Source organism: Vipera berus (assembly GCF_964194415.1).
Source record: "Vipera berus genome assembly, chromosome: 4".
NCBI classification, from domain to species: domain Eukaryota; kingdom Metazoa; phylum Chordata; class Lepidosauria; order Squamata; family Viperidae; genus Vipera; species Vipera berus.
In genome coordinates, this window is record NC_138206.1 from 31,117,273 (window position 1) to 31,144,283 (window position 27,011).

At 40.9% G+C, this 27,011-nt stretch overlaps 1 protein-coding gene across 1 annotated transcript; it reads left to right on the top strand.

The window, feature by feature from the left end:
* Nucleotides 1-5,883: 5,883 nt before the first annotated feature.
* LOC308668060 (uncharacterized protein) lies at nt 5,884-26,881 on the top strand (the record flags this gene model as incomplete). The annotated part of the gene is made up of 4 exons (XM_081327719.1): nt 5,884-6,845; nt 10,508-10,668; nt 10,750-10,916; nt 25,886-26,881. The coding sequence occupies 4 exons, from the start codon at nt 5,884-5,886 to the stop codon at nt 26,879-26,881; spliced, it is 2,286 nt and encodes a 761-aa protein (XP_081183845.1).
* Nucleotides 26,882-27,011: the final 130 nt, after the last annotated feature.

Sequence of the window (27,011 nt, forward strand, 5' to 3'; positions counted from 1 at the left end):
CAGCACAACCAAAAAATCTTGGATGGCACTTTGAAAATCTATGCATTGACAAAATTTCCATCCGTCAATTGCAAAAGGCCACTCATCTAAAGAACTGGATGCTGTGATTTCACATCGTTGAATGTATAAAAATAACAACAATAACAACAAAACCTCAGAAAAAGAAATATATGAAAGATAACAAAAAATACAGCTACAAGTTAACATGAAACAAAACAAAAAAGGAGGGAAAGGGGAAAATATCTATACAGTGGGTCACAACTATTAATCAAATCTGGAACAGCATTAGACTCAAGCTACAAGTCTGATTGTAATTCTTGTTGCAACATGGATCAAAACTTGGTTGATTTGAAAAAAAAATGGTTCTGTAGCATCACAAGATTTAAAATCTATGTCATAAAACTGCTGGATTTATGCCTAAAATATACAAGCTACAGCTTACAGTCTTACAAAATTTCAGGTTTTTTCTTTTGCTTTTAAATCTTTATGTGATGCTTTATGTGTACTGTAATCTGTGAGAGAGATCCAGCCAGCCAAAAGATAAATGCTAAACATAACATTAACATATTGAAATATTCTTCTCATCTATTATTCTCCTCATCTTTCCTATTACCTTTTCCTATTGATATCTTATGATTTATCACTTTGCTGTTTGTATGACTTATGATTATCATTTTGTTGTTTACATGTAGACTGAGAGCTTATGCATTGAAGACAAATTCCTTGTGTATCCAGTCACACTTGGCCAATAAAGAATATCCTATCCTGTCCTGTCCAATCCTATCCTATTCAAGCATATTTAACATCAAAACAATTCCACATCAATCTACTTATGGACATTATTATTGGTTGTGAATGACCTTTCCCATTTTTCAAAGTCTGCTCAGCGTCTGTTGCAGCTTATTTATTTATTTTCTGAGTCCAGAATGTAAAATGTTATAGCAACAACAATGTCCATCAGTAGATTGATGTGGAATTGTTTTGATGTTAAAGTTGTTAATGTTATGGTTAGCATGTATCATTAGCAGGTTTGATCTCTCTCATAGGTTACAGTACACATAAAAAGCCACATAAAATTCTAAAAGCCAAAAAAGGCAAGGAGGCCAGGTGGAAGACAGTTGGAGCACAGTGGAGGATGACACATTTCTAGGAAAGATTTATTCATCCTACTTTGTGATGCTGATGAGGCTAAGACAAAATTTGTCCTCCATCTTTACATCCTCCCTACTTATTATACCACTGCAGCTTTGGGGTTCCTGTCTGTTTGGGACACATGATAGGAAGCAGAAAGCTTGACATGGCTAGACCTTCCTCTATGGACATGTTCTTGGATTTCCTATATCCATTTCAATAAGGATTTAGGCCTGGCACTGTGCTGGGACAATTATTTCTTAGCAGGCAGCTTTCTGAATTCCAGACTTCTTCAACAGGAAAGGGTGGAGATAAAAGAAAGGAAATGATGATGGAGCTGGGTGGGTGAAGCATGGGACTGGAGAGTTTTCTGGGCTGGGTGCTTGGAATGGTTTACACCAAACCTTCCCAAGAGATGATGATGATGATGATGATGATGATGATGATGATGATGATGATGATGATGATAATAATAATAATAATAATAATAATAATAATAATAATAATAATAATGATGACGAGGAGGAGGAGGAGGAGGAGGAGGAGGAGGAGGAGGAGAAGAAGAAGAAGAAGAAGAAGAAGAAGAAGAAGAAGAAGAAGAAGAAGAAGAAGAAGAAGAAGAAGAAGAAGAAGAAGAAGAAGAAGAAGAGGAGGAGGTTGGAAGGGACCTTGGAGGTCATCTAGTCCAACCCCCTGCTCAGGCAGGAAACCCTATACCATTTCAGACAAATGGCTGTCCAGTCTCTTCTTAAAAACTTCCAGTGTTGGAGCATTCACAGCTTCTGCAGGCAGGTTGTTCCACTGGTTAATTGTTCTAACTGTCAGGAAGTTTCTCCTTAGTTCTAGGTTGCTTCTCTCCTTGACTAGTTTCCATCTGTTGCTTCTTGTCCTGCTTTCAGGTGCTTTGGAGAATAGCTTGACTCCCTCTTCTTTGTGGCAGCCCCTGAGATATTGGAACACTGCTATCATGTCACCCCTCACCCTTCTCTTCGTTAAACTACACATACCCAATTCCAGCAACCGTTCCCTATATGTTTTAGCCTCCAGTCCCCCAATCATCTTTGTTGCTCTTCTCTGTACTCTTTCTAGAGTCTTGACATCTTTTTTACATGGTGGTGACCAAAACTGGATGCAGTATTCCAGGTGTGGCCTTACCAAGGCATTGTAAATGATCACATGATCTTGATTCTATCCCTCTGTTAATGCAGCCCTGCACTGTTTTGGCTTTTTTGGCAGCTGCAGCACACTGCTGGCTCATATTTAAGTGATTGTCCACTAGGACTCCGAGATCTCTCTCACAGTTACTACTATTAAGCAAGGTACCACCTATACTATACCTGTGCATTTGATTTTTCTTGCCTAAATGTAGAAGTTACTTTTTTCGCAATTGAATTTCATTTTGTTAGATAGTGCCCAGTGTTCGAGTCTGTCCAGATCCTCCTGTATCTTAAGCCTATCTTCTGGAGTATTGGCTATTCCTGCCAGCTTGGTGTCATCTGCAAATTTGATGAGTTCCCCATCTATCCCCTCATCCAAATCGTTGATGAAGATGTTGAAGAGCACTGGGCCCAGAACAGAGCCCTGGGGCACCCCACTACACACTTCCTTCCATGTAGATGCAGTTCCATTGAGGACCACACGCTGAGTACGGTCTGTCAGCCAGCTACGAATCCATCTGGTGGTGATGCTATCTAACCCACATTTTTCTATCTTATCAAGTAGTAGGTTGTGATCTACTTTATCAAATGCCTTACTGAAGCCCAAGTAAATTATATCTATGGCATTCCTCTGGTCCACTAGTTTTGTCACTTGGTCAAAGAATGCAATAAGAAAGGGAAAAATTACAGCATTGTATGCTACTTTCCTGTACCCAGATTTGAAGAGATCATAACCTTGAGTGTGAGGGAGAGTAAAAAAAAATTGACCCCACACAAATCAATAAATGAAACAGCAGCATAAAATCAAGACTACTGACCAGAGCATCGCTGCAATATATGATACAGCAGCAGTTTTAAAAATGCACATAAATGAAATACAAATCACCAGGTGTATTTCAGAAGGTTTGAAGTGTTTAGTTTCCATCTGGCCACTTCTGGGATGAGGAGATTTGGGGTGGGAGACCCCTGCTAGCACATTCTTATCTTCCAAAATGAAAAGACAGGGCAAGCAAGAGTTTGGTGGCCAAGCAAGTGGACGTGGAGTGGAAAAATCTTCAGCTGGCAGAATCTGCTAAAATGTAAGTTATGTCTATACTTAGCCAGACTAAGGGAATTGTGGGAACCTTACTTTCCATTTAAGTAGGTCTATCAAAAGAATGATTTGATTGATTGATTGATTATATTTATATGCCGCCCTTCTCCCTAAGGACTCAGGGAGGCTCACAACAATAAAAACTAAAAAAGAACATGAAAATACAAAATTTAAAAAAGAATTAAACAGTAGATATGTTCAATACATAGTAATTTAACCCCATAAAACCAAATTTAAAACCATAGTCAGTCCAGGCCCGATTGTTGAAACATCCATGTCTTCAGCTCACGGCGAAAGGACCAAAGCTCGGGGGCCATCCGCAGCTCCGGAGGCAGCTCATTCCAGAGGGTCGGTGTGCCCACAGAGAAGGCTCTCCCCCTAGGGGTCGCCAGCCGGCATTGCTTAACCAACAGAACTCTGAGTAGGTCGACCCTGTGGGAGCGAACCAAGCGATGGGAGGTTGACAATGGCAGCAGATTTGCTCAAAAAAATTTTTTTTAGACCTTATTGATGCTTTGAAGTTTTCAAGCCAAACCACCACTTAATTGCCACTGGCCCCTGCTGGCTTGTAAAATCCCTGAAGGTGTGGGAAATAGCAGCATAAGTATTTCGCCAAGAAGTGCCAGCCAACATTTCTGCAGAAGTGACCAACCTGACTTGCCAGTTTAGTAAGTTAAATGTATGATCATCTTTATGAGATGGAATTTTAGGAAACAGAATTCAGATCTCCACAGACTGGAGGGAGGGCTTGGAGGGATGGGTCCCCTTGCAAAAGTGTAGAGATCCTGGCTGGCTTCTGTTTACACAAAGGAGTGCCCCAGCTGGGTCTTGCTGCTATGACGCATTGCCCAGGTTGACAGCCTTGCTCTGGATTCCTTGATCAGAAGCTGATTCCTTCATGTTGCTGGGGAAGGGAAACTGCAAAATGGCTGGGTCTCAAAGGAAGAAGATGGTCTGGGAACCAAACAGCTGGTGCAGCACTTGAGATGCCCATGGACCAAACTCAGCTTGCTTTTCAAAGGGTTGTTCTTTACCTTATTGGGATGGAGCTTGGAACATGCCGGGCAGTTTGTTTTAGCATCATGTGCCTTCTGTTCGTTTCTTCCACTCCTCATGTCCAGATGTCTATCTGGCAGTCCAGAAAATGTATAGAAAGACTTTTTGCGGAGTGTTTGATGAATGACTGAGGGCACAATGGCTGTTAAGAACATGCTGCAGTGCCGATGTGATGATCTAAATACAGAGGTCATGGGCAACTCAGTTGAGAATCAGAACAGGCAGCTTGTAAGAAGATTACCACAGTTGTAGGTGAGACTGGAAAGCCATCTTTATCCACTTTTCCTTTCCTCAAGCAAGATGAATCTAACAGGATTGAGTAGATGGACAGCCCCATTATTGGAAGCATATGGACATACAAGGAACACTATGAAGACCTGGATTTGACCCTAGACAAAATTGGGGTTAATGGAGTTCAGGTATGGTTATGTGTGATAGGTATGCAGCATATGAAGTTTAGTGATCTGACCTAGTTGCTCTTTTGCTGGCATGAATTAGCAAATGGAGAGAGAAAAGTGGAGAAGAAACTCAACTGAAGGACAGCTCTGCTGCCACAGGGGTTCATAAGCTAGCTAGAGCTGTTGTGGGGTAATGTTGAGGGAGCAAAACCATTGTTGTGGTATATAGATGTTGGAGCCTGGAGGATGTTCAGCTCTTTAGCTGCTGGGGGATATGGTGCTGATCTGATCCAAAAATGGAGAGAGGGAGAAGGAGAGGAGGAAAAAAAGACAATACAGAACTGGCTGGAGAGAAAAGATGAAGTTACATGAGTGTGCAGAGCAGTCATCAGTTCTTGACTGGTGAGGAAGAACAAAGGTCCATAGGAGACTTACCTGGAAAAAGGGAAGCAAAGGCTCAAAGAGATGACATCTTCACCCAGGATGGGAATGAAAGAAGGGTTCATTGGTCATTGTCAAAGTCCTGGTCTCCGGAGAAGGACTGGGCAGAAGACCCTGAAAGAGATTCTTTTCCCCAACAGAGAAGTAGTAGATGAGTGGTTCCAGGAGGAGCCAAGCCACACTGAGCACAAGATAGTAAAATCCCATCCCAGAAAGTTAGGATAAAACCAGACACCAAACCACAGGTCTGTGTTATATATGCCTGTTGTAAATCCTTGTTGTAAACGGTTTTGCGGTAAATTTTAAAAGCATAAAAGCCCCCACTGTCTTGTTTTCTATGTTAATTGCCACCCTTGGAAAGCAACATATGTTCAAAAATAATCCCATCAAACTGAGACAAGGGGGTTATTTAGACTTGGTTTTCCCCTTTATCTTAACTTGTTTTAAAAATTGTATTATGTTTTTATTATAGTTTGCTGCCCGGAATTTCATTGGTTAGGTAGGTAGTGACATAATTTTTTTAATCAGGTAATCAAATAAATAAAACTTTACATATTCATGTTTCCAACTGCAGGAATGATGGTCTGCCCTGGGATGTGTTGATGATATGACCTCTGCTTTCTACAATACCTGTCTCAGCCCCTCTAGCTTCTTACTCATGGGCGTTCCTCAACTGGAAGCAGTCCATGCATGGTTGTCCATCCCCTTTGGCTCCATGTACATTATGGCAGTGCTAGGGAACTGCACCATCCTCTTCATCATCAAGGCAGAGCCCAGCCTCCACCAACCTATGTATCTCTTCCTTTCTATGCTGGCTGTCACTGACTTAGTGCTCTCCTCCTCCGCTCTGCCCAAGCTGCTAGCCATCTTCTGGTTCAACAGCAAAGAGATTGGCTTTCACTCATGCCTCCTGCAGATGTTCACCATTCATTCTTTTGCTACTGTTGAATCAGGGATTTTTCTGGCTATGGCTTATGATCGTTATGTGGCAATATGTACCCCATTGAGACATAAGGCCATTTTAACCCATTCGACTGTTGTTAAGATTGGGGTGGCAGCTGTCCTGAGAGGCTTCCTCTATATCTCACCTCTCCCTTTGCTTGTGAGGAGACTGACTCATTATCATACCAACATCATCGCACACTCTTATTGTGAGCACATGGCTGTGGTGATACTTTCCTGTGAAGACACCTCAATCAGCAACATCTATGGCATGGCGATTGGCTTTCTGGTCCTCATCATTGATTCCCTGGGCATTGGTCTGTCTTATGTCTTGATCCTCCGGGCAGTGATGAATTTAGACACAGCAGAGACCCGGCTCAAATCTTTTAGCACTTGTAGCTCCCACATTTGTGCCATCTTAGCTTTCTACATCCCCATAGCAGTCTCCTCCCTGACCCACAGGTTTGGTCATCAGGTGTCTCCTCCAACTCATATTCTTCTGGCCAACTTCTACCTCATCTTTCCCCCTGTCTTAAATCCCATTATTTATACTGTCCGGTCTCAAGTAATGCAGAGAAAGTTGGTCAAGATGCTATCCTGGGCCCAGAGGCTAATCAGAGGCCTTTTGTGAGCTTTTTAGAAAGGATTTTTTTAAAAAAAAAATCCAAATCACTTTGTCTATGAATTTGTTTGATCAAAAGTTAGCTAAAAACCTTCTCTGACACTTACCTTAAGAAGCTAAAGAGGCTGACCATAAACACTTCAGTTAAAGGAAGTGTTAGTCTAATTGGCCAACTGTGGACATTTAGCTTAAGCTATGACCAAGAGTATCCAGGCAAAGATCCAGAGGTAAAGAGCTCATCATTAGCATGCTAAAAAGCATATCTAGGGGTGGAGAGCTTATTAATTAAATGCACACACACACACTCCTATGCATAATATGAGATGTCAGCCTAAATTGCACATGTCTTTAATAAATTAGGAAGTAATGAAGAAATATCAGAAAATTCTGATTTTAATGTGTAGCAATAGAGATTGGACAACCATTTGTCTGAAATGGTATAAGGTTTCCTGCCTAAGCAAGGGGTTGGACTCGATGACCTCCAAGGTCCCTTCCAACTCTGGTATCCTATCCTGTCCTATCCTATCCTATCCTATCCTATCCTATCCTATCCTATCCTATCCTATCCTACCCTACCCTACCCTACCCTACCCTACCCTACCCTACCCTACCCTACCCTACCCTACCCTACCCTATCCTATCCTATCCTATCCTATCCTATCCTATCCTATCCTATCCTATCCTATCCTATCCTATTCTATTCTATTCTATTCTATTCTATTCTATTCTATTCTATTCTATTCTATTCTATTCTATTCTATTCTATTCTATTCTATTCTATTCTATTCTATTCTATTCATAGCACTTAGATTTATATACTGCTTCACAGTGCTTTACACCCCTCTCTAAATGGTTTACAGAGTCAGCACATTGCCCCCAACAATCTGGGGCCTCATTTTATCAACCTCAGAATAATGGAAGGCTGAGTCAGCCTTGAGCCAGTGAGATTTTAACTGCCGAACTGCTGGCAGTCAGCACTCAATAGTATTAGCCTGCAATACTACATTCTAACCACTGTGTCACCATGGTGGTATTAATGCTATATGTGGTTTTAATGCTATAAAACAGACTAATGAATACCAGCAGGCATGTTTGATTTGGACTTGAGTTCCAAGTGTACTTATCTTTAATTCTGTACAGAAATAAAGTGTTGAACCTCGATTTCCTCTCTCAGCATGATTATTGGCTCAAATTGTGCCAAATAAAAGGGACCCAGTTTTGGACTGGGCCAATACACACAAGATGATTTCCTTGATTGGTCAGTAAAGCAGGTGCCTGGAGTAGCTTTAAGCCTTTTGAAGAAGCAAGTTGCACACAAAACCTGATGCTATTTTTAAAATGGGTTAGTTGAAAACCTAGCTCCTTTGAGTTTCTTATTTCCAAGGTCATAATGAACTTCATGTTGGTGCACTGTGGAATTGCAATGCTTAGCAATGCCAATACCATCATTCTGTTCAGGAAGGGCTTTATCTTAGTGTGCTGGGAATTGTAGTCCCATATGGTGCCAAACTGTCTTTGGATCATGAACGCAAAAGACAAAACTGGATTGATGTGAGGCTTCAGAAACAGGACTGTTTTGGATGCCCCATCAAATTCAAAACCACTTAAATCCTTTTGAGGTGGGGCTCAGGGCCAAGTGAGTGGGACTACCACACAGATAGGGAAAGGTGGTTATTTTAGGGTAAAATTTTGACATTTAGCTTTGGTAATTGAACTGGGGTATGCCGGGTTTAGACGTGCTTCTCAATTTTCATAGAGCTCCTCTCTCAGGGTGGCAAAAGATCTCGGTAATTCTGATCCCCCAGTCCCAAATGCAATGGGTTTTGCAAGCAATGGATCAAATTCCTACAGTGATTGATACCAACTGTGTAACAATGCTATCATGCAAAGGTTGGAGAATGATGCCAATGACATTAAATCACATCTGTCTGAGGAAATGGCATGGCTGAATAAATGGATTCTCCCTCCCCTCACCGCCCATCCCCAGAAATGAGCTCAGTGGAGATTTCATTGTTTAATTTTTAGCAATTGCAGAATTCTCCACAGATGGTCAAAAGAGTCAGAATGGTGGGTGCAACCATGCAGTGGAAATCCTGCCTCTTTTTAAATATCCATTGCATGTAAAACAGACGGGACTTCAATTATGGGCACACTAGCAAAGGGCAGGCAAAGAAACTTCCTTTCCTGTTTTTGTCCCCACTGCACCTGCCTCTGACCCTGGAGCCACTAACGGGTGTTTGCTCCAACCCAAGGATCTATAGCCATGGGTTGTCTCTTTGACAACCATAATGGTCCTGCTTTCCCTCAGGATGGACACTGTGCTGCCCAACTGTTGGGCTTGCATTGGGTCCTCCTGCAGCAAGGGGGCACTCAAGAGAGGTGGCAGGAAGGAAGCCCAGCAGGAGAGAGGTCTTTATTTTTGGATCACACAGTCTCGCAATGTTCCAAGTGATGAACACCAAACTTTTCCCAGCTGCTTCCAATCCTGGAGCCCCAAAGTGTTCATTAGAAACAAGAATGTTCAGAGTGTTTAGGAGCTGCTACCATCTTGTCTGTCCCTTATCTTTTGTGTCTTCCTGCAAGAAAGTGAATCCATAGTCAGCCTAACCAAGACTGGTTAAAGACAAGAGTGTATGGAACCAAATGGTAATAACCAGATCAATGCTTCAACAGAGCCTCTGCACTTGATTCAGTAATTGTCCTCACTTTCCCTTCCTCAGCTTGTAACAGGCACCCTTCAATTACATTGTAGCAGTAACACTGAAATGGGCAAATTAACCAGATGGCACCACCTTGGGAAAGACTAACCCAGACAAGGTGTCCTATTAGCATTAACAGAGACTGAGGCAATACCAATTATTTTAGATTTTATTTTTTATCCTGCCTTTATATATATATATATTTACAACTCAAAGTGATGGACATACTTAATACACCGCCCTTTCCCTATGTTTCCCATAACAACCCTGAGAGTGGGTTGAACTGAAGGAGAGTTACCGCCCCAAAGTCATCCATCCAGTTTTCATGCCAAGGCAGGACTAGAACTCACCGTCTCCTGGTTTCTAGGCAGCACTTTCACCTATATGCCAAACTGGCTCTTAATTTTTAATTTAATTTTGCATAATCATTCGGTGAAACAGAGATAATGCAATTTTACAGCTCAGCCCATTCTACACTAGTACACCATCAACATTTGTCCTTTAGGCAGCTTAATTGTTTGCAAATCTTTGATAGAAGGATCTTTTGAGTCCAGCTGGATTGTTGCATCCTCCAGGTTTGTTGGAAGATTTAGTAGCTGAATGTAAAAGCTTTCTGTTAGATCTGAAGTTTCAAAGTTTTCTGAGGACAAGAAAGATCTGAAAGGCAGGTGATTGAAGAGAAAGACAAGTAAATATGCTGAGTTGTAGGCCAAACATGGAGTTTCTCTAAGGTATTCTTCAGCAAATGACATGAATATCAACATTTAAACATGAACATTTAACACCTGCAAGGTGTCCTTCTCACCTTCTGGCTTCTAACAATTGGAATCAAGGCTCAAATCGTGCTGCAAAGAATGGCTTTAGCATTTGCTGGCGGAGTTGCTTGGTTTTCATGCCATAGATTATGGGATTCAGCATGGGGGGCACCAGAAGATATAGGTCAGCCAACAAGATGTGGATATGTGCAGGAATATTGTGTCCCCAGCGCTGAGAGTAAAAGGAGAAAAGGGCAGGCGTGTAAAAGATCAGGATGACACAGATGTGGGAGCCACAAGTGCTAAAGGATTTCTGCCGGGCTTCTTTGGAGGAGAGTCCCTGGACTGTTCTGAGGATGAGCACATAGGAGACAGCAATGAAGATTGAATCTGAGCCCACCACAAAGGTGGCTGCTGTGATCCCATAGATGTTGTTGGGTGTTGTATTTCCACAGGCCAGCTTTACCACAGCCATGTGCTCACAGTAGGAATGGGCAATGACATTAGGCCCACAATATGGGAGATGGCTCACCATGCAGGTCAAGGGGGTCATGAACCCAATGCCCCTCATGAAGGCTGCACATCCAATCTTAGCAATGACAGAACTGGTGAGAATGGTAGTGTAACGCAAGGGGGCACAGATTGCTACAAAGCGATCAAAGGCCATGGCAAGCAGCACACCTGACTCCACAGCTGAGAAGCCATGAATGAAAAACATCTGGATCACACAAGCTTTGAAGCCAATTGTATGGGAGTGGAACCAGAAGATACCCAGAATCTTGGGCACAGTGGAGGTGGTCAGTATCAAGTCAAGGACAGCTAACATGCAAAGGAAATAATACATGGGCAAGTGAAGGCTAGGTTCCCTTCTGACCACAAAGAGGATGGTGATGTTCCCCACCAAAGAGATCAAATACATGGAGCAGAAGGGGAAGGCAATCCAAAACTGGGCACTTTCTAGGCCTGGAATCCCCATTAGGGAAAAAAAAGAGACACCTCTTGATTGATTGTAACAGGACATGACATCTAACTGGCTTCAGCAACCATTTCACTACCTGCAACAGAGACAAGATGGTCAGAGAAACGGACGCATTGGTAAAATTGCAAAACCTTTGCAGTTGAAGAAGTCCCTTCCAGGGAGTGACATCAACTCTTTTCTTTCCCAAAATTCGCAGTCCTTGAAAATTTTATTTTAAAATTCTTCATGACTTATTATAATTGGGATTGGCTTCTACATTATACATGTATTTTGGTGGTTTATTCTGTTGGTTGAACCTTGTCACATAGATTATTAAAATACACAAGATTAAGAAAATTTCAAGGTGCCAAAGCAGCATACTTTTGCTGGGAACATCCAGCTCAGAAAGGGAATGGCACTCTAATCCTGAAGGAGCTGGCCATGCTGGGACCAGTAGGTTGACCCTAATCTCATAAAGTCTCATATACATGTACATGCACATACCCACATGGAATATTTCTGTAGATAGTTGAGATGATTCCATCACATCCTTAAGGGATTGATGGAAAAACTCTATCCAGCTTAGAAGCTCCTATATCCTGATTGGTAACAAAAGACCTGGTTATGGCCTTCTCTCAAGATGCCTTCTAGAAACATAGAAGGAATACATGCATACAATGGAAAGTTGTTGTTTGTGCGTCTCTGTGTTGTATGGCATACAAGGAAAAGAAAATAAGCCTGGCACAACTTCTTCAGGACCTGCAATAGCAAAGAGATTTGTACAAAGTCAGGGAAGCGACAATCCAATGAGTTTAGGGGGACATCATTACTGCAATTCCCTTCCCTTCCCTTCCCTTCCCTTCCCTTCCCTTCCCTTCCCTTCCCTTCCCTTCCCTTTCCTTTCCTTTCCTTTCCTCGTCAGGATGATCAGCACTGCTGGAGGAAAGCCAGGTGAAGCTATAGCAGCTCCAACTCAGGAGGAGTCTGGGAGCCCCTTTTCCAACTAACTCATTTTATTAAAAGGTAGAAACTTTCACAAATTGTACATCACTTCATCAGATATGTGGAGGGACTGAACTGATGTAGGGTTTAAATTGGAATGGAGAAGGGAAGAATAGGAAGATAAGTAGGTTATGGAGATTTACATTCCATGGGAGATATTTTTCAATACCCTTATTAATTGTACAGACTACAGTTGTAGTACATTAGGAACTTATCGTATCAGTAGTAACTCTTTCTGAATCTCCAAATAGATTTAACCAATGTTTCACAACACTGGCAACATTTAGATGTGTGAATTTCAGTTCCCAAATTCCCTAGCAATTTAAACCCTAAAATCTTGGCAGCCTCCAAGTGAACCCCTATGCACCAGAATGGCATGCTATCAGCAAAAGCTGTTGTTTTGTCAGTACTCTAGAAATACTACTTTAAAAACCAACTTCAATTATATGTAATTAAATTGGACACGACTAGCGCTACCACCATCCATAAGCCCTGGACAAATCCTAATCCAGCAAGGGGGCTAGGAGGAGTGGGGCACCTTGGGCTGACTCCATCTAGCACAACTTCTGACCAAAACCCTAGTATAACTGAAGCTGCTCAGGCTTCAAGCTCCTCCGTCCCCCTACAATTACTCACCATCACCCTTCCAAGCCTTAGCTTTTGCACCCCTCTGGTGCCAGATTTAGTGACCACAATGCATTTCTTGCACAACCTAGCTGTCAACTCTGTTATCAGACCCACAGCTACAGTACGTCATGCTTACCTGGAGCTTGTTCCTGGGTCACAGCCAAGGGTCTGTAGACGTACACATTATACCTGACACAAACAGACTGGGAGGAAGAGGGTGCCTTAATAGTGTGGTTCCAATACCTGTGGGATCAGTAGTCTCCACACATTGCAGGAGGGAATACCCTGACTGAAATCAACATGTCTGCTAACTAATGCAGGAAGGAATTCATATGCAGAAGGAAACAATAATGCAGAAGGAAATCCAGAAGGCAATACAAATCCCTGTAGGTTGGTATAAAGCAAATTTTGGGAAAACCCAGAGGATGCAATGGATTTGTTGGAAATCTCCTTGAGAAATGTAAATATGGATTCCTTCAGGCTCTTTGCTTCACACTAAACTGCATGCTTTATAGTGTTTATTATAACAATAGCATGATTTGTTTGTATGCCTCTTGCCCCCTCTCTCATCTGTTTTATAAGGTCACTTAGAGTTGACAGCAATTTGATGGCACATAATCATTCAATCAATTTGATCCTGCTCTAAAAAGCAAAGAGGCACCCAAATCACACCAAACAGAAAGTAAGACTTGCTTTCAAGGTACAAGTGTAGAACCAACAATATTATTTTCTCCATTTTTCTTGTCTACAGTGATCTGTTTGTTTTACATAGCTTTCACCTAGGAAAACCCACACTTTCTCAGCCAGAAGAAGGGGTTATCAACCTGGGGTGAGTCAAGATGGCATTTTCAGATGCCTTCTGATGCCTCTGTAGGCATTTCCTCAACATACCTGACCTAATTACTGAGTTCACCCATTCACTGAGTGTATACAATACATTGAATGAACCAAATAGGCCCACTTTGCAAAAAAAACAGTCAGATTGCCAGGGTTAACATCTGCCAAACTAAGAAGTGATGTCTGTGGTCACTGGGCCTGTAATTGGCCTAGTTAAAGAAGTTGTGTGAACTCAGCCATGAAGTCTTGGGTCTAAGATTTCTGGGAGCTGAGCAATATCTCTTTAAAAAGGGGCAGGTCATAGCTCTGAATGTGTTTTCATGAGATCAAGAAGATGGTTGTTGAAAGGCAAAAATAATTTACTGATGGATTTGCAGAACATACAGCATTTATCCATATCAGACACAGGCTAACAGCCACCTCAAAATACTTCATTTCTGTCCTTTAGTGGGCAGAAAAATACAATCACAGTGTCATAAATGTCATGTACAGTTGGAAGGTACATTTTAGTCCAGCACTCAGCAATGTGCAGGAAAAACAGCAAGCAAATATTGATATACCCTGATCCACTCTTGTTACAATTTTATTCTGCAAGTTACTCTGGCTCCCAGTATGCTTCTGGGTGCAATTCAAGTGCCGCTATTTACTTACAAAGCCCTTCATGGCTTAATGTGTTCAGAAACCACTCAGAATTCAGCTCTCAATTTTCCTTCTGACAAGCTTTTCTGGACTAGAAAAAAACCATTTCTGGATTTCCCTCTCCATCTGCTCCATGTATTTCATTTTTGTAGGCCCTGACTGGGAACTGCATCATCTTCTTTGTCAACAAGATGGACCAAACTCTCCACACCCCTATTCATTATTTCCTTTTTATGCTGGCACTTTTGGACATGGGCTTATTCTTTGCCTCTTTGCCCACCATCCTGAGGTCCTGTGGTTCAACCTCTGTGTAATCCATTTTGATGCCCGCTTGATCCTGTTATTTCTTCATCCATGCCTTTGCCATTGATAAATCTGGTATTTTACTTTCTATGTCCTTTGATTGCTTGGTAGTTGTCCATAATGTTTTGAGATACAGAAATGTTTTGACCAATAAAACCATTATCAAGTTTGGGATGGGAGCAGATTTATCATTGATCTATCCTATTGTATTAGGATCCATCTTATTAAGGAAGTTAGAATATGGAAGAATAAATGTCCTTTCCTATTCTGGGTTTGTATTCAGATCTCCTAAAGGCGGTTCATTTAGATAGGAGGATTCTTAACTGAAAAAACTATAGTATAAGAGCTTTAGGTCCCATATGAAATGTTTTTCATGTATTCCTATGAGGACTTGCAATTCAAGGTTTATACTTAGCAATTGGGAAAGAGTCTAACCAAAACAGATGGAACTCTTCCTTGCCATGATTTGGAAGCTCTAATTCTGCTGATATAACCTAGAATTGCATTCCCTTTCTTTCATGTATCTTACCCTGTGGAACCATATGGAGGTCGAAATTGTCTTCAAGGGACCTCCTGATTTGCTTAAGCAACGCCCATGCCTTGATGCCAGAATGACTGGCTTTGTCTGGCTGGATCTTCCTTTTCTTATTTCTGAACATAAACACCTACCCTCTTCCAGTCATTAGGCATGTCATCAGTTCTGAGATTCCTCAAATATTTAAAGTTTTGGCCAGATTGAATCAGCCAGAAAATTCCTGCACTATCTTCCTTGAACACTTAGTTTGAAAGTGGTACAAGCACACCATTCAGACATAAGAAGCCCATAAACATGGGTGGAGCAGCCTGCTCAACTCAGCTGGAAAACAACTTCTGTGGCTACCAAAATTGGGTGATGGAGCAACCTGACTGCTCTCATCGAGGAGTTTGAAGTCATAAAGCCATATTAATGTATGGCTTTGCAAAGGTCCAAACTGTTCTGCCTCAACAAAAGCTAGAATTTCAATTTCTTTGGTTGCCCACCATAAAGTTCTGCTAGGATTTCCAATGGCATCAGGTCCATCCATAAAAGTAAAGTGAAAGTAATTATGCAGTTTGTTCCTTTTAGGTGATGCCATTTCATTTGCCTTCTTGAAACCTTCCTCTCCCCTATGAAAGAGCAACTTCACTCTTCCCCAGTCTGCTGCTTCCCAGAATGTTAGTCTGTTGTCATGGCTTGGGAGGCTCAGGGAAGCTATCCTGTTGAGGAAGGCTGTGCCATCAGGCAAGTTTCCTAGATCCAGAAAAAGCACTTCCATATTTTGAGTGGAGGCGGGACCAGCTGAGGTACAGTGGTATACAGTAGAAGAAGGTTCAGAGTGACCTCAAGAAGCCACACACATATAGATCTTTTATAAAATTGGAAGAAATTGTGTAGTTGTACCTAGAGGAAGAAGATGAATTCAAAGAAACAGAAGGGGAAGGAAGGAAGGAAGGAAGGAAGGAAGGAAGGAAGGAAGGAAGGAAGGAAGGAAGGAAGGAAGGAAGGAAGGAAGTCCTTGAATAAAGAAAAGAGAGTTCCTGCCATAAGTATTCATTCTGGATGGTTCTGTTCCAAACCCCCATGGTGTCTGTGAAGAAGGACTTAAGGCCATGTAACTTCTATTTGGGATCCCTGGCACGTTTCTTAAAGCCCACTCTATTCTTCTCATGCTTGCACACAGATGCAAACAATTGCAAGACAGGAGGAAGAACTTTGGGGCTATCCTAGGCTTACCAACAATAAAACGAAAGCTCTGAAAACTTATATAGCTGCCCATCCGTTAACCAATTCTGGGTGGCTTCCAATCAAAAGTTAAAACAGCACATATGAAATTATATTAAAAGTATAAAATTCAACAGATTGAAACATTAAAAACAACAAAGACCAAAATTCTATTGTACAATTATCTAGTCTTCTCTCAGTACTTGGAGGAAGACCCAGATCTTTGATGCTTTAGGGAAGCATGTCATGTCACATCATGTCATGTCATGCAGGGCTTTAAAGGTGATGACCAACACCTTGAATTGTACCCAGAAAGAAACTGGAAGCCAGTGCAGCTCTTGCAACTGAGGTGTTATATGGGCAAACCGAGGAGCCCATTACTGTGTATACGGCTACATTCTGGACCAGTTGAAGTCTGTGATGCACCGAAATATAACAGTCCAGGCATGCACATCTCTGTGTGGGATTCCTTTTTCCTTGTGAAGAACTTTACACCCACTTGACCTCAGTTTCATTTTTTCCGTTTTCAGCCCTTTATCTAGTCTAGTAAGATCATTTTGAAGTTTACTTCTGTCCTTTCCTACTCAACTTTGCATGGTTTCATCCATACCCCTAAAAAATCCAGTCTATTTTTCTAAGAAAGGTAGACTTCACTACCTGAGGCACTAAAACATTTTGGAGCACAAAGTCCATCAGCTGCAACCAGCTCACAAACAATCAAAGCACTTTATCCAGAAAGACGCAGTGTACAGGAAAACCAGTTAAACCATTCTTGAGAGATGGCTTACAGTACTTGTCTTTTTCTTCAAAACCCTTGGAGGTGGAGAATCCACAACCTCCAGACTTTCCCTGTTCCTCTATTGTACAGTACCGATCTTTCCATCAGGAAGTTTTTATATCTGTTTAAACTAACTCTGCAGTCACTATTTATATCCATTTGCTTCTCATCCTTATTTCTATGCTAATGGGACTTTGTTTATTTTAAAAGACTTATAGAGAGGGCTCCACATGACCTAAAGAAGGAGATCAAGAGCCCAGTATTCTCTTCAAGTCAAAGGAAGTTTGTTGGTATTTCAGCCATGCAGCTACTGTACTACTGAATGAATGTGATTAGGTATATTGGTCTAAAGAACTTATAAAGGTGCAATGCATGACTCCATTTAGCAGGAAATATGTACACAACAACTACCCCATAAATGGTTAAATTCACAAAACAAAGAGAACAGGCCTTTGGAAGAAGAAGAACTAATTGATTGTCTACTAGCCCAAGATGGGTACTTGTAAAATGTTAAGCTCATTTAGAATGACTGAAGGTTGCAGAATAGATGAAGAGATGTTGGAGAAGGAGGAGTTTCAGAAAGAGTAGCTTGCTTTGGATGTGGAGTGGGGGTGGGGGGAGAGAAGACTGCTGGTTGCAATCAATGAGAACAGAGAAATGAACTACTGAAGTTAGATGTGGAGATCCATTCTGAAGTGGTGGGAGAGTCTGTGGAGATCCATTCTTTTTTTTATTGAAAAGTTTTACAATACATTTTATTTTTACCACAACAAAACAAAACCCCTCCCAACCCCCTCCCCTCTTCCCAACCCTCCCCAACACCTCCCTCCCTCCCCCTCCCCCCTCCCCAACTTCCCAGAGCTAAATACAAGGTATAAAAATACAAACAATCCTAATCTACCATATGCAAACAATAAACTATTAAATCTATCGCACTTTAACTCTTATAAAATAACTACAAGCCACATAAATATCACATCAGTACTTATTCAAATGCTAAGTGAAACTTTTTAGTCCCATATTTATTCTGAATATAATCAATCCATTTTTTCCACTCCACAATATATCTCTGTTGCGAATGGTCTTTCAAATACGCTGAGATCTTTGCCATTTCCGCCAGGTTGGAAACTTTTAAAGTCCATTCTTCTATAGTCGGCAGTTCTTCCTTCTTCCAATAGTGCCCTACTAAAAGTCTTGCTGCCGTAATTAAGTCCACAACAATAGTGTCAGTATTAATGCCCAGTAGAAACAATTGCGGACAAAACTTTATCCTTTTCTTAAATATCTTCTGCATATTCCACCAAATTTTGATCCAAAATGCTTTAACCTTTTTACAGGTCCACCATATATGAAAATACGTTGCATCTTCACCACCACACCTCCAACATTTAGGCTGGCAGTTCGGATACATACTTGCTAGCTTTTTAGGATCTAAATGCCACCTATAAAACATTTTATAAAAGTTCTCTCTTAAATTTTGAGCTTGCGTAAATTTTACATTTCTCACCCAAATCTTTTCCCAAGTATCCATTGTAATGACTTCTTGAAAATTCTGAGCCCACTTTATCATACAGTCTTTAACAAGTTCTGTCTCTGAATCAATTTCTATCAGTGCAAGATATATCCGTTTGATATGTGCTTGACCTTGATCTCTAATTTGCTTTACCAAATTTTCATCAGTCATTGAAAAACCAATTTTCTGATCTTCTTTCCACCTGGCCTGTAATTGCCCATACTGAAACCAAGTTTGAACAATCTTTTCTTCTCGTAAGATATTATACGGCTTCAAATACCATACATTCCTTTCCAAACTTAAAATTTCCTTATATGTAGTCCCATCATGTTTAAACCCAACACTTATATTTTCTATTGCGTGTTTCGGTATTGCCCATAAAGGTATCTTATAATTTAGCTTATGTCTATACTTTTTCCAAACTCGCAACAGAGCATGTCTTAAAATATGCACCTTGAATACATTATCCACCTTCTTATCATACAATAGGTATGCATACCAACCGAATAGCAAATCATGACCTTCAAGATTTAATAATCTCACTTGTGTTAAATTAATCCAATCACTTATCGCTGACAAAGCAGCAGCTTCATAGTATAGTTTAAGATTAGGCATTTTAAGACCACCTCTCTCACGCGTATCCTGCATAATCTTAAATTTAACTCGTGGCCTTTTCCCTGCCCAGACAAATTTATTAATACCCTTTTGCTATTCCTCCAGGTTTGAATCCTTTTTAAGAATAGGTATCATTTGAAAAAAGGGACGCGGTGGCTCAGTGGGTTAGGACGCTAAGCTTGTCGATCAGAAGGTCGGCAGTTTGGCGGGTCGAATCCCGAGTTCCGCGTAACAGAGTGAGCGCCTGTTACTCGTCCCAGCTTCTGCCAACCTAGCAGTTCAAAAGCACGTAAAAATGCAAGTAGAAAAATAGGGACCACTACGGTGGGAAGGTAACAGCGTTCCGTGCGCCTTTGGCGTCTAGTCATGCCAGCCACATGACCACGGAGACGTCCTCGGACAAGCGCTGGCTCTTCGGCTTTGAAACGGAGATGAGCACCGGCCCCTAGAGTCGGAAACGACTAGCACGCATGTGCGGGGGAACCTTTACCTTTACCTTTATCATTTGAAATAAAAATAGAAATTTCGGCAAAACATTCATTTTCACTGCTGCAATTCTTCCCAATAGAGATAATTGTAGTTTTTTCCAGCTATCCAATTCTTTTTGAACTTTTCCCCATAGCTTTTCATAATTATTTTTATATAGCTTTGCATTTGAGGGTGACAAATATACCCCAAATATTTAACCCTTTTGACAATTTCAAATCCCGTTAGCCCTTCTAAAGCAGCCTTTTGTGACACTGTCATATTCTTAGACAACATTTTAGTTTTTTGTATGTTAACCTTGAATCCAGAAACTTTCCCATATTGCATTATTATCTCCATCAGTTCTACAACTGAATTTTCTGGCTGGGTCACCGTAACAACCAGATCGTCTGCAAATGCCCTCAGTCTATAATCCTGATCTCTTATTTGAATTCCCCTAATTTTTTCCGAATCCCGTATTTTAATCAGTAATATCTCCAATGTTAAAACAAATAGTAAAGGTGACAACGGGCACCCCTGCCTCGTGCCCTTTTCAATGTTACATACTTCGGTCAAACTATTATTTACTATTATGTGGGCTGTTTGCTTTTGATATAGCGCCCTAATTGGTTGTAAAAATTTATCCCCAAAATTCATTTTATCTAATACTTTCAACAAAAATTGCCAATCCAATTGATCAAAGGCTTTTTCAGCATCCAAAAAAATCAACGCTGCAGGGATCTGATTGTTTCTTTCCAGAAATTCCAACAAATCAACTATATGCCTCACGTTGTTCTTCATTTGTCTACCACTTATAAACCCAGTTTGGTCACCATGAATTACTTGTTGCAATACCCTCATTAATCTGTTAGCTAAAACCTTAGCAAATATCTTGTAGTCCGTATTCAAAGGTGATATTGGTCTATAATTTTTTGCTTGGGTGACATCCTGATCTTCCTTCGGAATCAAAGAAATAAAAGCAGTTTTCCAAGACGGGGGCACCCCTCCTCCCATTTGAATTGTCTGAAACAATTCCCGTAATGGCTTTACCATCTCTAACTGTAAATTTTTATAATACACAGCAGTCAGCCCATCCGTCCCTGGCGCCTTGCCCACCTTCAATTGTTTAATTGCTAAAAAAAATTCTTCCTCAGTTATCAATTGATTCATCTCTTCCTTTTGTTCTTGTGTAAGAGCAGGAATATTAGCATTCCTCAAATATACATCAATATCTGCCTCGCTAATCTTATCTCTAGCATATAACTTAGAGTAAAAATCAACAAAAGTTTTCTTAATAAGACTCTGCTGATACACTACCTTACCCTTATGTTCTATTCTGTCTATATTAGAAGCCCTTTGCTTCTTCCTTAACAAATAAGCTAACCATCTACCTGGTTTATTGGCATTACCCTCATTAATCTGTTAGCTAAAACCTTAGCAAATATCTTGTAGTCCGTATTCAAAAGTGATATTGGTCTATAATTTTTTGCTTGGGTGACATCCTGATCTTCCTTCGGAATCAAAGAAATAAAAGCAGTTTTCCAAGACGGGGGCACCCCTCCTCCCATTTGAATTGTCTGAAACAATTCCCGTAATGGCTTTACCATCTCTAACTGTAAATTTTTATAATACACAGCAGTCAGCCCATCCGTCCCTGGCGTCTTGCCCACCTTCAATTGTTTAATTGCTAAAAAAAATTCTTCCTCAGTTATCAATTGATTCATCTCTTCCTTTTGTTCTTGTGTAAGAGCAGGAATATTAGCATTCCTCAAATATACATCAATATCTGCCTCGCTAATCTTATCTCTAGCATATAACTTAGAGTAAAAATCAACAAAAGTTTTCTTAATAAGACTCTGCTGATACACTACCTTACCCTTATGTTCTATTCTGTCTATATTAGAAGCCCTTTGCTTCTTCCTTAACAAATAAGCTAACCATCTACCTGGTTTATTGGCATTGCAAAAAGTATTATGTCTAGCATACCATAGGTTAGTTGCCACTTGATCAGCCATCAACTTGTCAAACTGTCCCCTTAATAAATTAATTGCCTCTTTAATCTTCACATCCGATGAATTCAAAATTAAAGCCTTTTCTTTTTCCCTGATTTCATTCTCTAATTCCTTCCTCCTAAGTTCCAGATTACGTCTATATTTGTTATTCAAATATATTAACACACCTCTCATATAAGCTTTACTAGCATCCCAGACCATATCAATAGAAGTACCCTTATGCATATTAATTTCAAAAAAAATCTTTCATGTGTTTTTTACATTCTTCCACATTTTCCTGATTTCTAAACAAGTTCTCATTTAGATGCCAGGAGCGCCTATCTCTATTATCCTTGTCTATCTCTAGCCAGACTGGACTATGATCAGACATAGTTCTTGGACAAATCTTAATCTTCTTAATCCTGGAAAAAAAATCATTGGTAATTAGTATAAAGTCAATCCTGGAAAAAGATTGATGTCTATCAGAAAAAAAAGTATAGTCCTTTTCTTGCAGATTTCTTTCTCTCCAAATATCTCGCAGTTCCAAATCATCCTTCATTTCAAAAAAAGGTTTAGGCAGTTTAGCATGACTTGGAACACTTTTAAAAGAACCTCTCTTGTCCATTTGTACATCCAAAACACCGTTCCAGTCTCCCATAAAAATAAAAGATTTATAATCCCACTGAATAATCTTGCTGTGTAGTAAACTATAAAAGTCTGCTTGTTGTTGATTAGGAGCATATAATCCAACCAGGAGTGTTTTCTTGCCTTCTATTAACAGTTCAATTATAACATATCTTCCTTGTTTATCTGCTTCAATTAGCTCCGCTGTCAAAGTATTCTTTAACATAAACAACCACTCCATTTTTCTTATCCGTTGCAGAGGCAATAAATTGTGTACCCAGTCTTGAATTTAGTAAATACTTTTGATCCGTAACTCTAATATGTGTTTCTTGTAAACAAATAACATCATTCTTAAATTGTTTTAAATATTGAAAAACTTTCTTTCTCTTCTGCGGTGAATTTAAGCCATTAACATTCCAAGTTAGAAACTTTGTCGCCATCCTTCGCGACCCGAAGCTTTTGGAGCGCTTCTTCCAGGATCACCTGCACTTTCTTAGGTCGCGCCCCTCCCACTGCTTCACTATAAGTAAGTTTTGGAGGTGCCATAACTTTCTGCTGGTCTTGTTCTTGCTCTCGTCTCATTCGTCTCGAAGCAGCACACGTCATCCTCTGGTCTCTGGCCTCCTCTGATGATACTGAAATTTGATCCACTCCTGTAGCTTTCTCATCTATCTGCGTTGTTCCTTCAGCACCTTGTAAATTCTCACTGCGTAATTGAGGCTCTCCCTCACCATTCTTCTTTGTAGATTCCAAAAGTGGTATGGGGGTTGCTTTTAAAACATTAGTGTAAAAATCACGCGCCTGCAACACTGTAGTAAGACGATGTCTCGTACCTTCATGCATCACCACCATACCCACTGGTATCTCCCATCTGAACTTAATATCACGTCGCCTTAATTCTTGTGCCAAAAAGGCAAATTCCTTCCTTCTCCTTAGGATTCTTGGAGGGATCTCTTTTAAAACCAAGACTTCTTGCTCAGCAATTGCAAATTTAGTATTGTAAGAGGCTTGAATGACCTCATTTCTAATTGCTCTCTTTGTAAAATAAACCACCACATCTCTGGGTAATTTCCTTTGTCTTGCAATCCACGAATTAACATGGAAAATTTTGTCTATATCTTCCATAATTGCATCTGCTGATCACCCCAGCACCCCTTCCAGAGCCTCAGAAACTATTTTCTTCAAATTTTCTTTAGGATCCTCTTTTAAGCCTCTAATTCTCACAGCAAACTCCATCTCATGATACTGTACCAAGGTCAAATCACTATCAATTTTCTCCACCACATTTTCAGTCTCTGTCATTTTTGCATCTAATCTGATATTATTTTGGCTGAGATCTTCCACTCTTTCGTCCAAGCGCTCAATACATATAGCCATGCCTTGAAATGCAAGTAAGATGTCTGCCCTTATTTCTGTTAACTTCTCATCCAGCTTTTCATCCATAATCTCAGCTAATTGTTGCGATTGCTTTTCCATAGCCTCTTGCATCACATTCTGCAAGTCTTTAACTTTAAAAGTTGGTGCAGGTGCAAGTGCAGGTGCAGGGGGAGGGGGCAATAAAGCTTGTAACGAAGACTGCTGCACCGGAGAAGCCCCCACGCTTCTAAGAACTTTAGAAGATTTAGCCGCCATTTTCACCCACTATTGCCTGCTACGCACTTTCACTTTCAAACTCCAGAAAGTCCATTGAGTTAAAGATCATAAATTCACTTTCACCTGGATCTCCTGTATCGCTCTGCCTGCATCCAAGTTCTCAAAAGTTCTCTCTTGCTGGCAGGGATGGTTGCACATGCCCTGCTCTGCTCCAAAAAGCCCGGAGCAGAGGCGCCCCACAGTCCAGAGCAAACCCAGGCTTGGGGGGGCTCAATCCTTCAGCTGCCAAAACTTTTAGTTCTGGCGGCCCCGGAGAGCTCTACCCCTACCTGGGCGCTCACCCCCTCCTCTTCTCCCAAGGAGGGGGCTTCTGAGCCACCAAAACAGCTGATCGGCACTGTTTTCGGCGGCTCTACGGAGAGTCTGGTGGGAGAGTCTGTGGAGATCCATTCTGAAGTGGTGGAAGAATCAGTCAGTTCATATTTTCCGAGATGGATAAAGGCTTCTATATCAGAATTAGGGAGTCAGTTCTTTAAGTCAGGGGTCAGCTCAGCTTTGAAGCATACTAGGCAGGGGCAGAATAACAGGGAAATTCCCACGAGAAACTTCCTGCTGTCCAGCTTCGGTCTCTGAATGCTCTCTATAGACTCACATGCAGCTGATTCCAGGAGACTCCCAAAGGGAAACTGTATCTTGAAGGTCTATAAGCCCTCTTCTGTTTGTCAGACAAAGGCAGAGACTGGCTGGCATGGATTTGGCTGATCATGAACAGGTGTTTTCTGAGCTCCAACACATCAGTTTGCTCCTTTAACGAGGGGCACCTGCCACTAAGGTGCTGCAAAAGAGGAAGCTCTGTGTGATGTGTGACAGTTGAGTTCTGAAGTGCAAACAGATCCAGCCAAAATTTGATTCCTGCAGTTTTGTTCTCCAAAGGCTGCATTACAAATTGGGTCTGGATACATGAAGAAGCTGCAGCTGAAAATGCAAAAGTATTACATGAGAATGTTTTTAGGGATGCAGCGGTCTGTTTTGATCCTTCAGCTTGTCAGCTGCGTAAACTTTGAGCATTCCAGCTAATTCTAGGGAAGTGTGGATCTTTCCTCAGATGATTTCTCCCCTAACATTTGGGTCTAGTGAGTCACATTTGGGGTGCTTCTGGGAATAGGCAAAATTACATCATTTTAACTATTACTTCATTTGTGTCTCTTATGCTCTAGTATTTTTAAAAGAGATCCCTTTGGTTGGCTTTCCATAATTTTGCTAATTTGTATTTGTTGGTCCATGTCCCCAGGAAGAGATAGTAAAGTATATATGAAACTATTGTATACTATGTTTGCTTTCATTATAAATCCTGAAGCTAGATGTGTAAAAATGTGCATTAAATGGGACAGAAGTTCAAGACTGCATCAGATGAATGAATGAATGAATAAAGGCATTTTACAAATTGTGAAAGCTATTAGAACAGCCTATATAGTCCACTCCCCCTTAAGCTTTCAGGGCACAGATGTCTCTGTACTACAAAAGTCTTGGGAGGTGAACTGAAAAGACCCTTCTGATAGCTTCTAAACATCTTTTCCTGCAAGCTACTCAGTACCAGGATCTAGATAGCTCCTATAGCTAATACTCTATTTATTGTTATTCAAGTGCAAAGGTCTGTGAGTTTAATTCTCAGAAGAAGGTTTGAAAGCCATACAATAATGTCAGGGTGATGGCTCCCAATAAAGATGAGACTGGTGACATGAAGTGTCATGATGGACAGTGGAAGTGCCACATTAATATGTTTGTGAAAGTGAGAAAAATTGTTTAGAAAAAAATATTATTTTATTAAAGTGTTTGGAATGAAGTCTAACATTGGTTTGATGGATTCCTTCTTCTGTTTCTTTTCTCAGACTTTTTAAATTCTAGGTTGAGTCATGTACCCTTTCTCTTCCTATGATGACCATAGTGAATGAAACTGACTACAGCCTCATGCAGTTTTTCTTGAAAGGAGTCCCAGGACTGGAACATGCCCATCTCTGGATCTCCTTTCCATTTTTCTCTATGTATCTCATTGGCATGTTGGGGAACTGTGGACTTCTCTACATCATCTGGGCTGAGGAAGCCCTTCACAGGCCCATGTACTACTTCCTCTGCATGTTGTCTGTCACAGACATAGTTATGGGAACCTCTACGATGCCAAAAGCATTCTGCATTTTTTGGCTAAACCTGGAGAAGATCAGCTTCAGAGACTGCCTGATCCAGATGTACATTGTTCACACTTTCACAGGGATGGAATCTGGAGTCCTCATGCTCATGGCTTTGGACCGCTTTGTAGCTATCTGTTATCCATTAAGATATGCTACTATCTTGACCCACCCAGTCATTCTTAAGGTAGGGATCCTCACCTTCCTCAGAGGAGCAGTTCTCATCCTCCCCTTTCCTTTTCTGGTCAGGAAAATGATATATTGCAACAGCAGAGCTATTGCTCACACCTATTGTGACCACATGGCAGTGGTAAAGCTGGCTTGCAGCAATATCCGAGTTGATGCTATATATGGCCTGACAGTTGCCATGTTGATTGGGGGCTTTGATATCTCCTGCATTACAATGTCTTACTTCATGATCCTGAAGGCAGTTGTGGGCCTTTCCTCTCCAGAACAAAGGAGCAAGGCATTTGGCACCTGCACTGCTCATCTCTGTGCCATTGCTATCTCTTATACACCAGCCTTCTTCACCTTCTTTGCACACCGTTTTGGTGGTCATCACATCACTCCTCATGTTCACATCATTATGGCCAATCTTTACCTTCTTCTGCCTCCCATGATGAACCCCATTGTTTATGGAGTGAAGACAAAAGAGATCCGTGAAAGTGTCCTGAGGTTGTTTCATAAGGAAAAAAGTATGACAACACCTAACCATTGATGGGGAAAATTCATCCATAAGTATGCCATCAGCAGAATAAATAATCCTGTGTTATGGGTAAGACTTGCACATAAATTAACATCTACTTCTGGTGAAGTAGCAAAGCTTACATCACTAGCTGGCAAGGAGG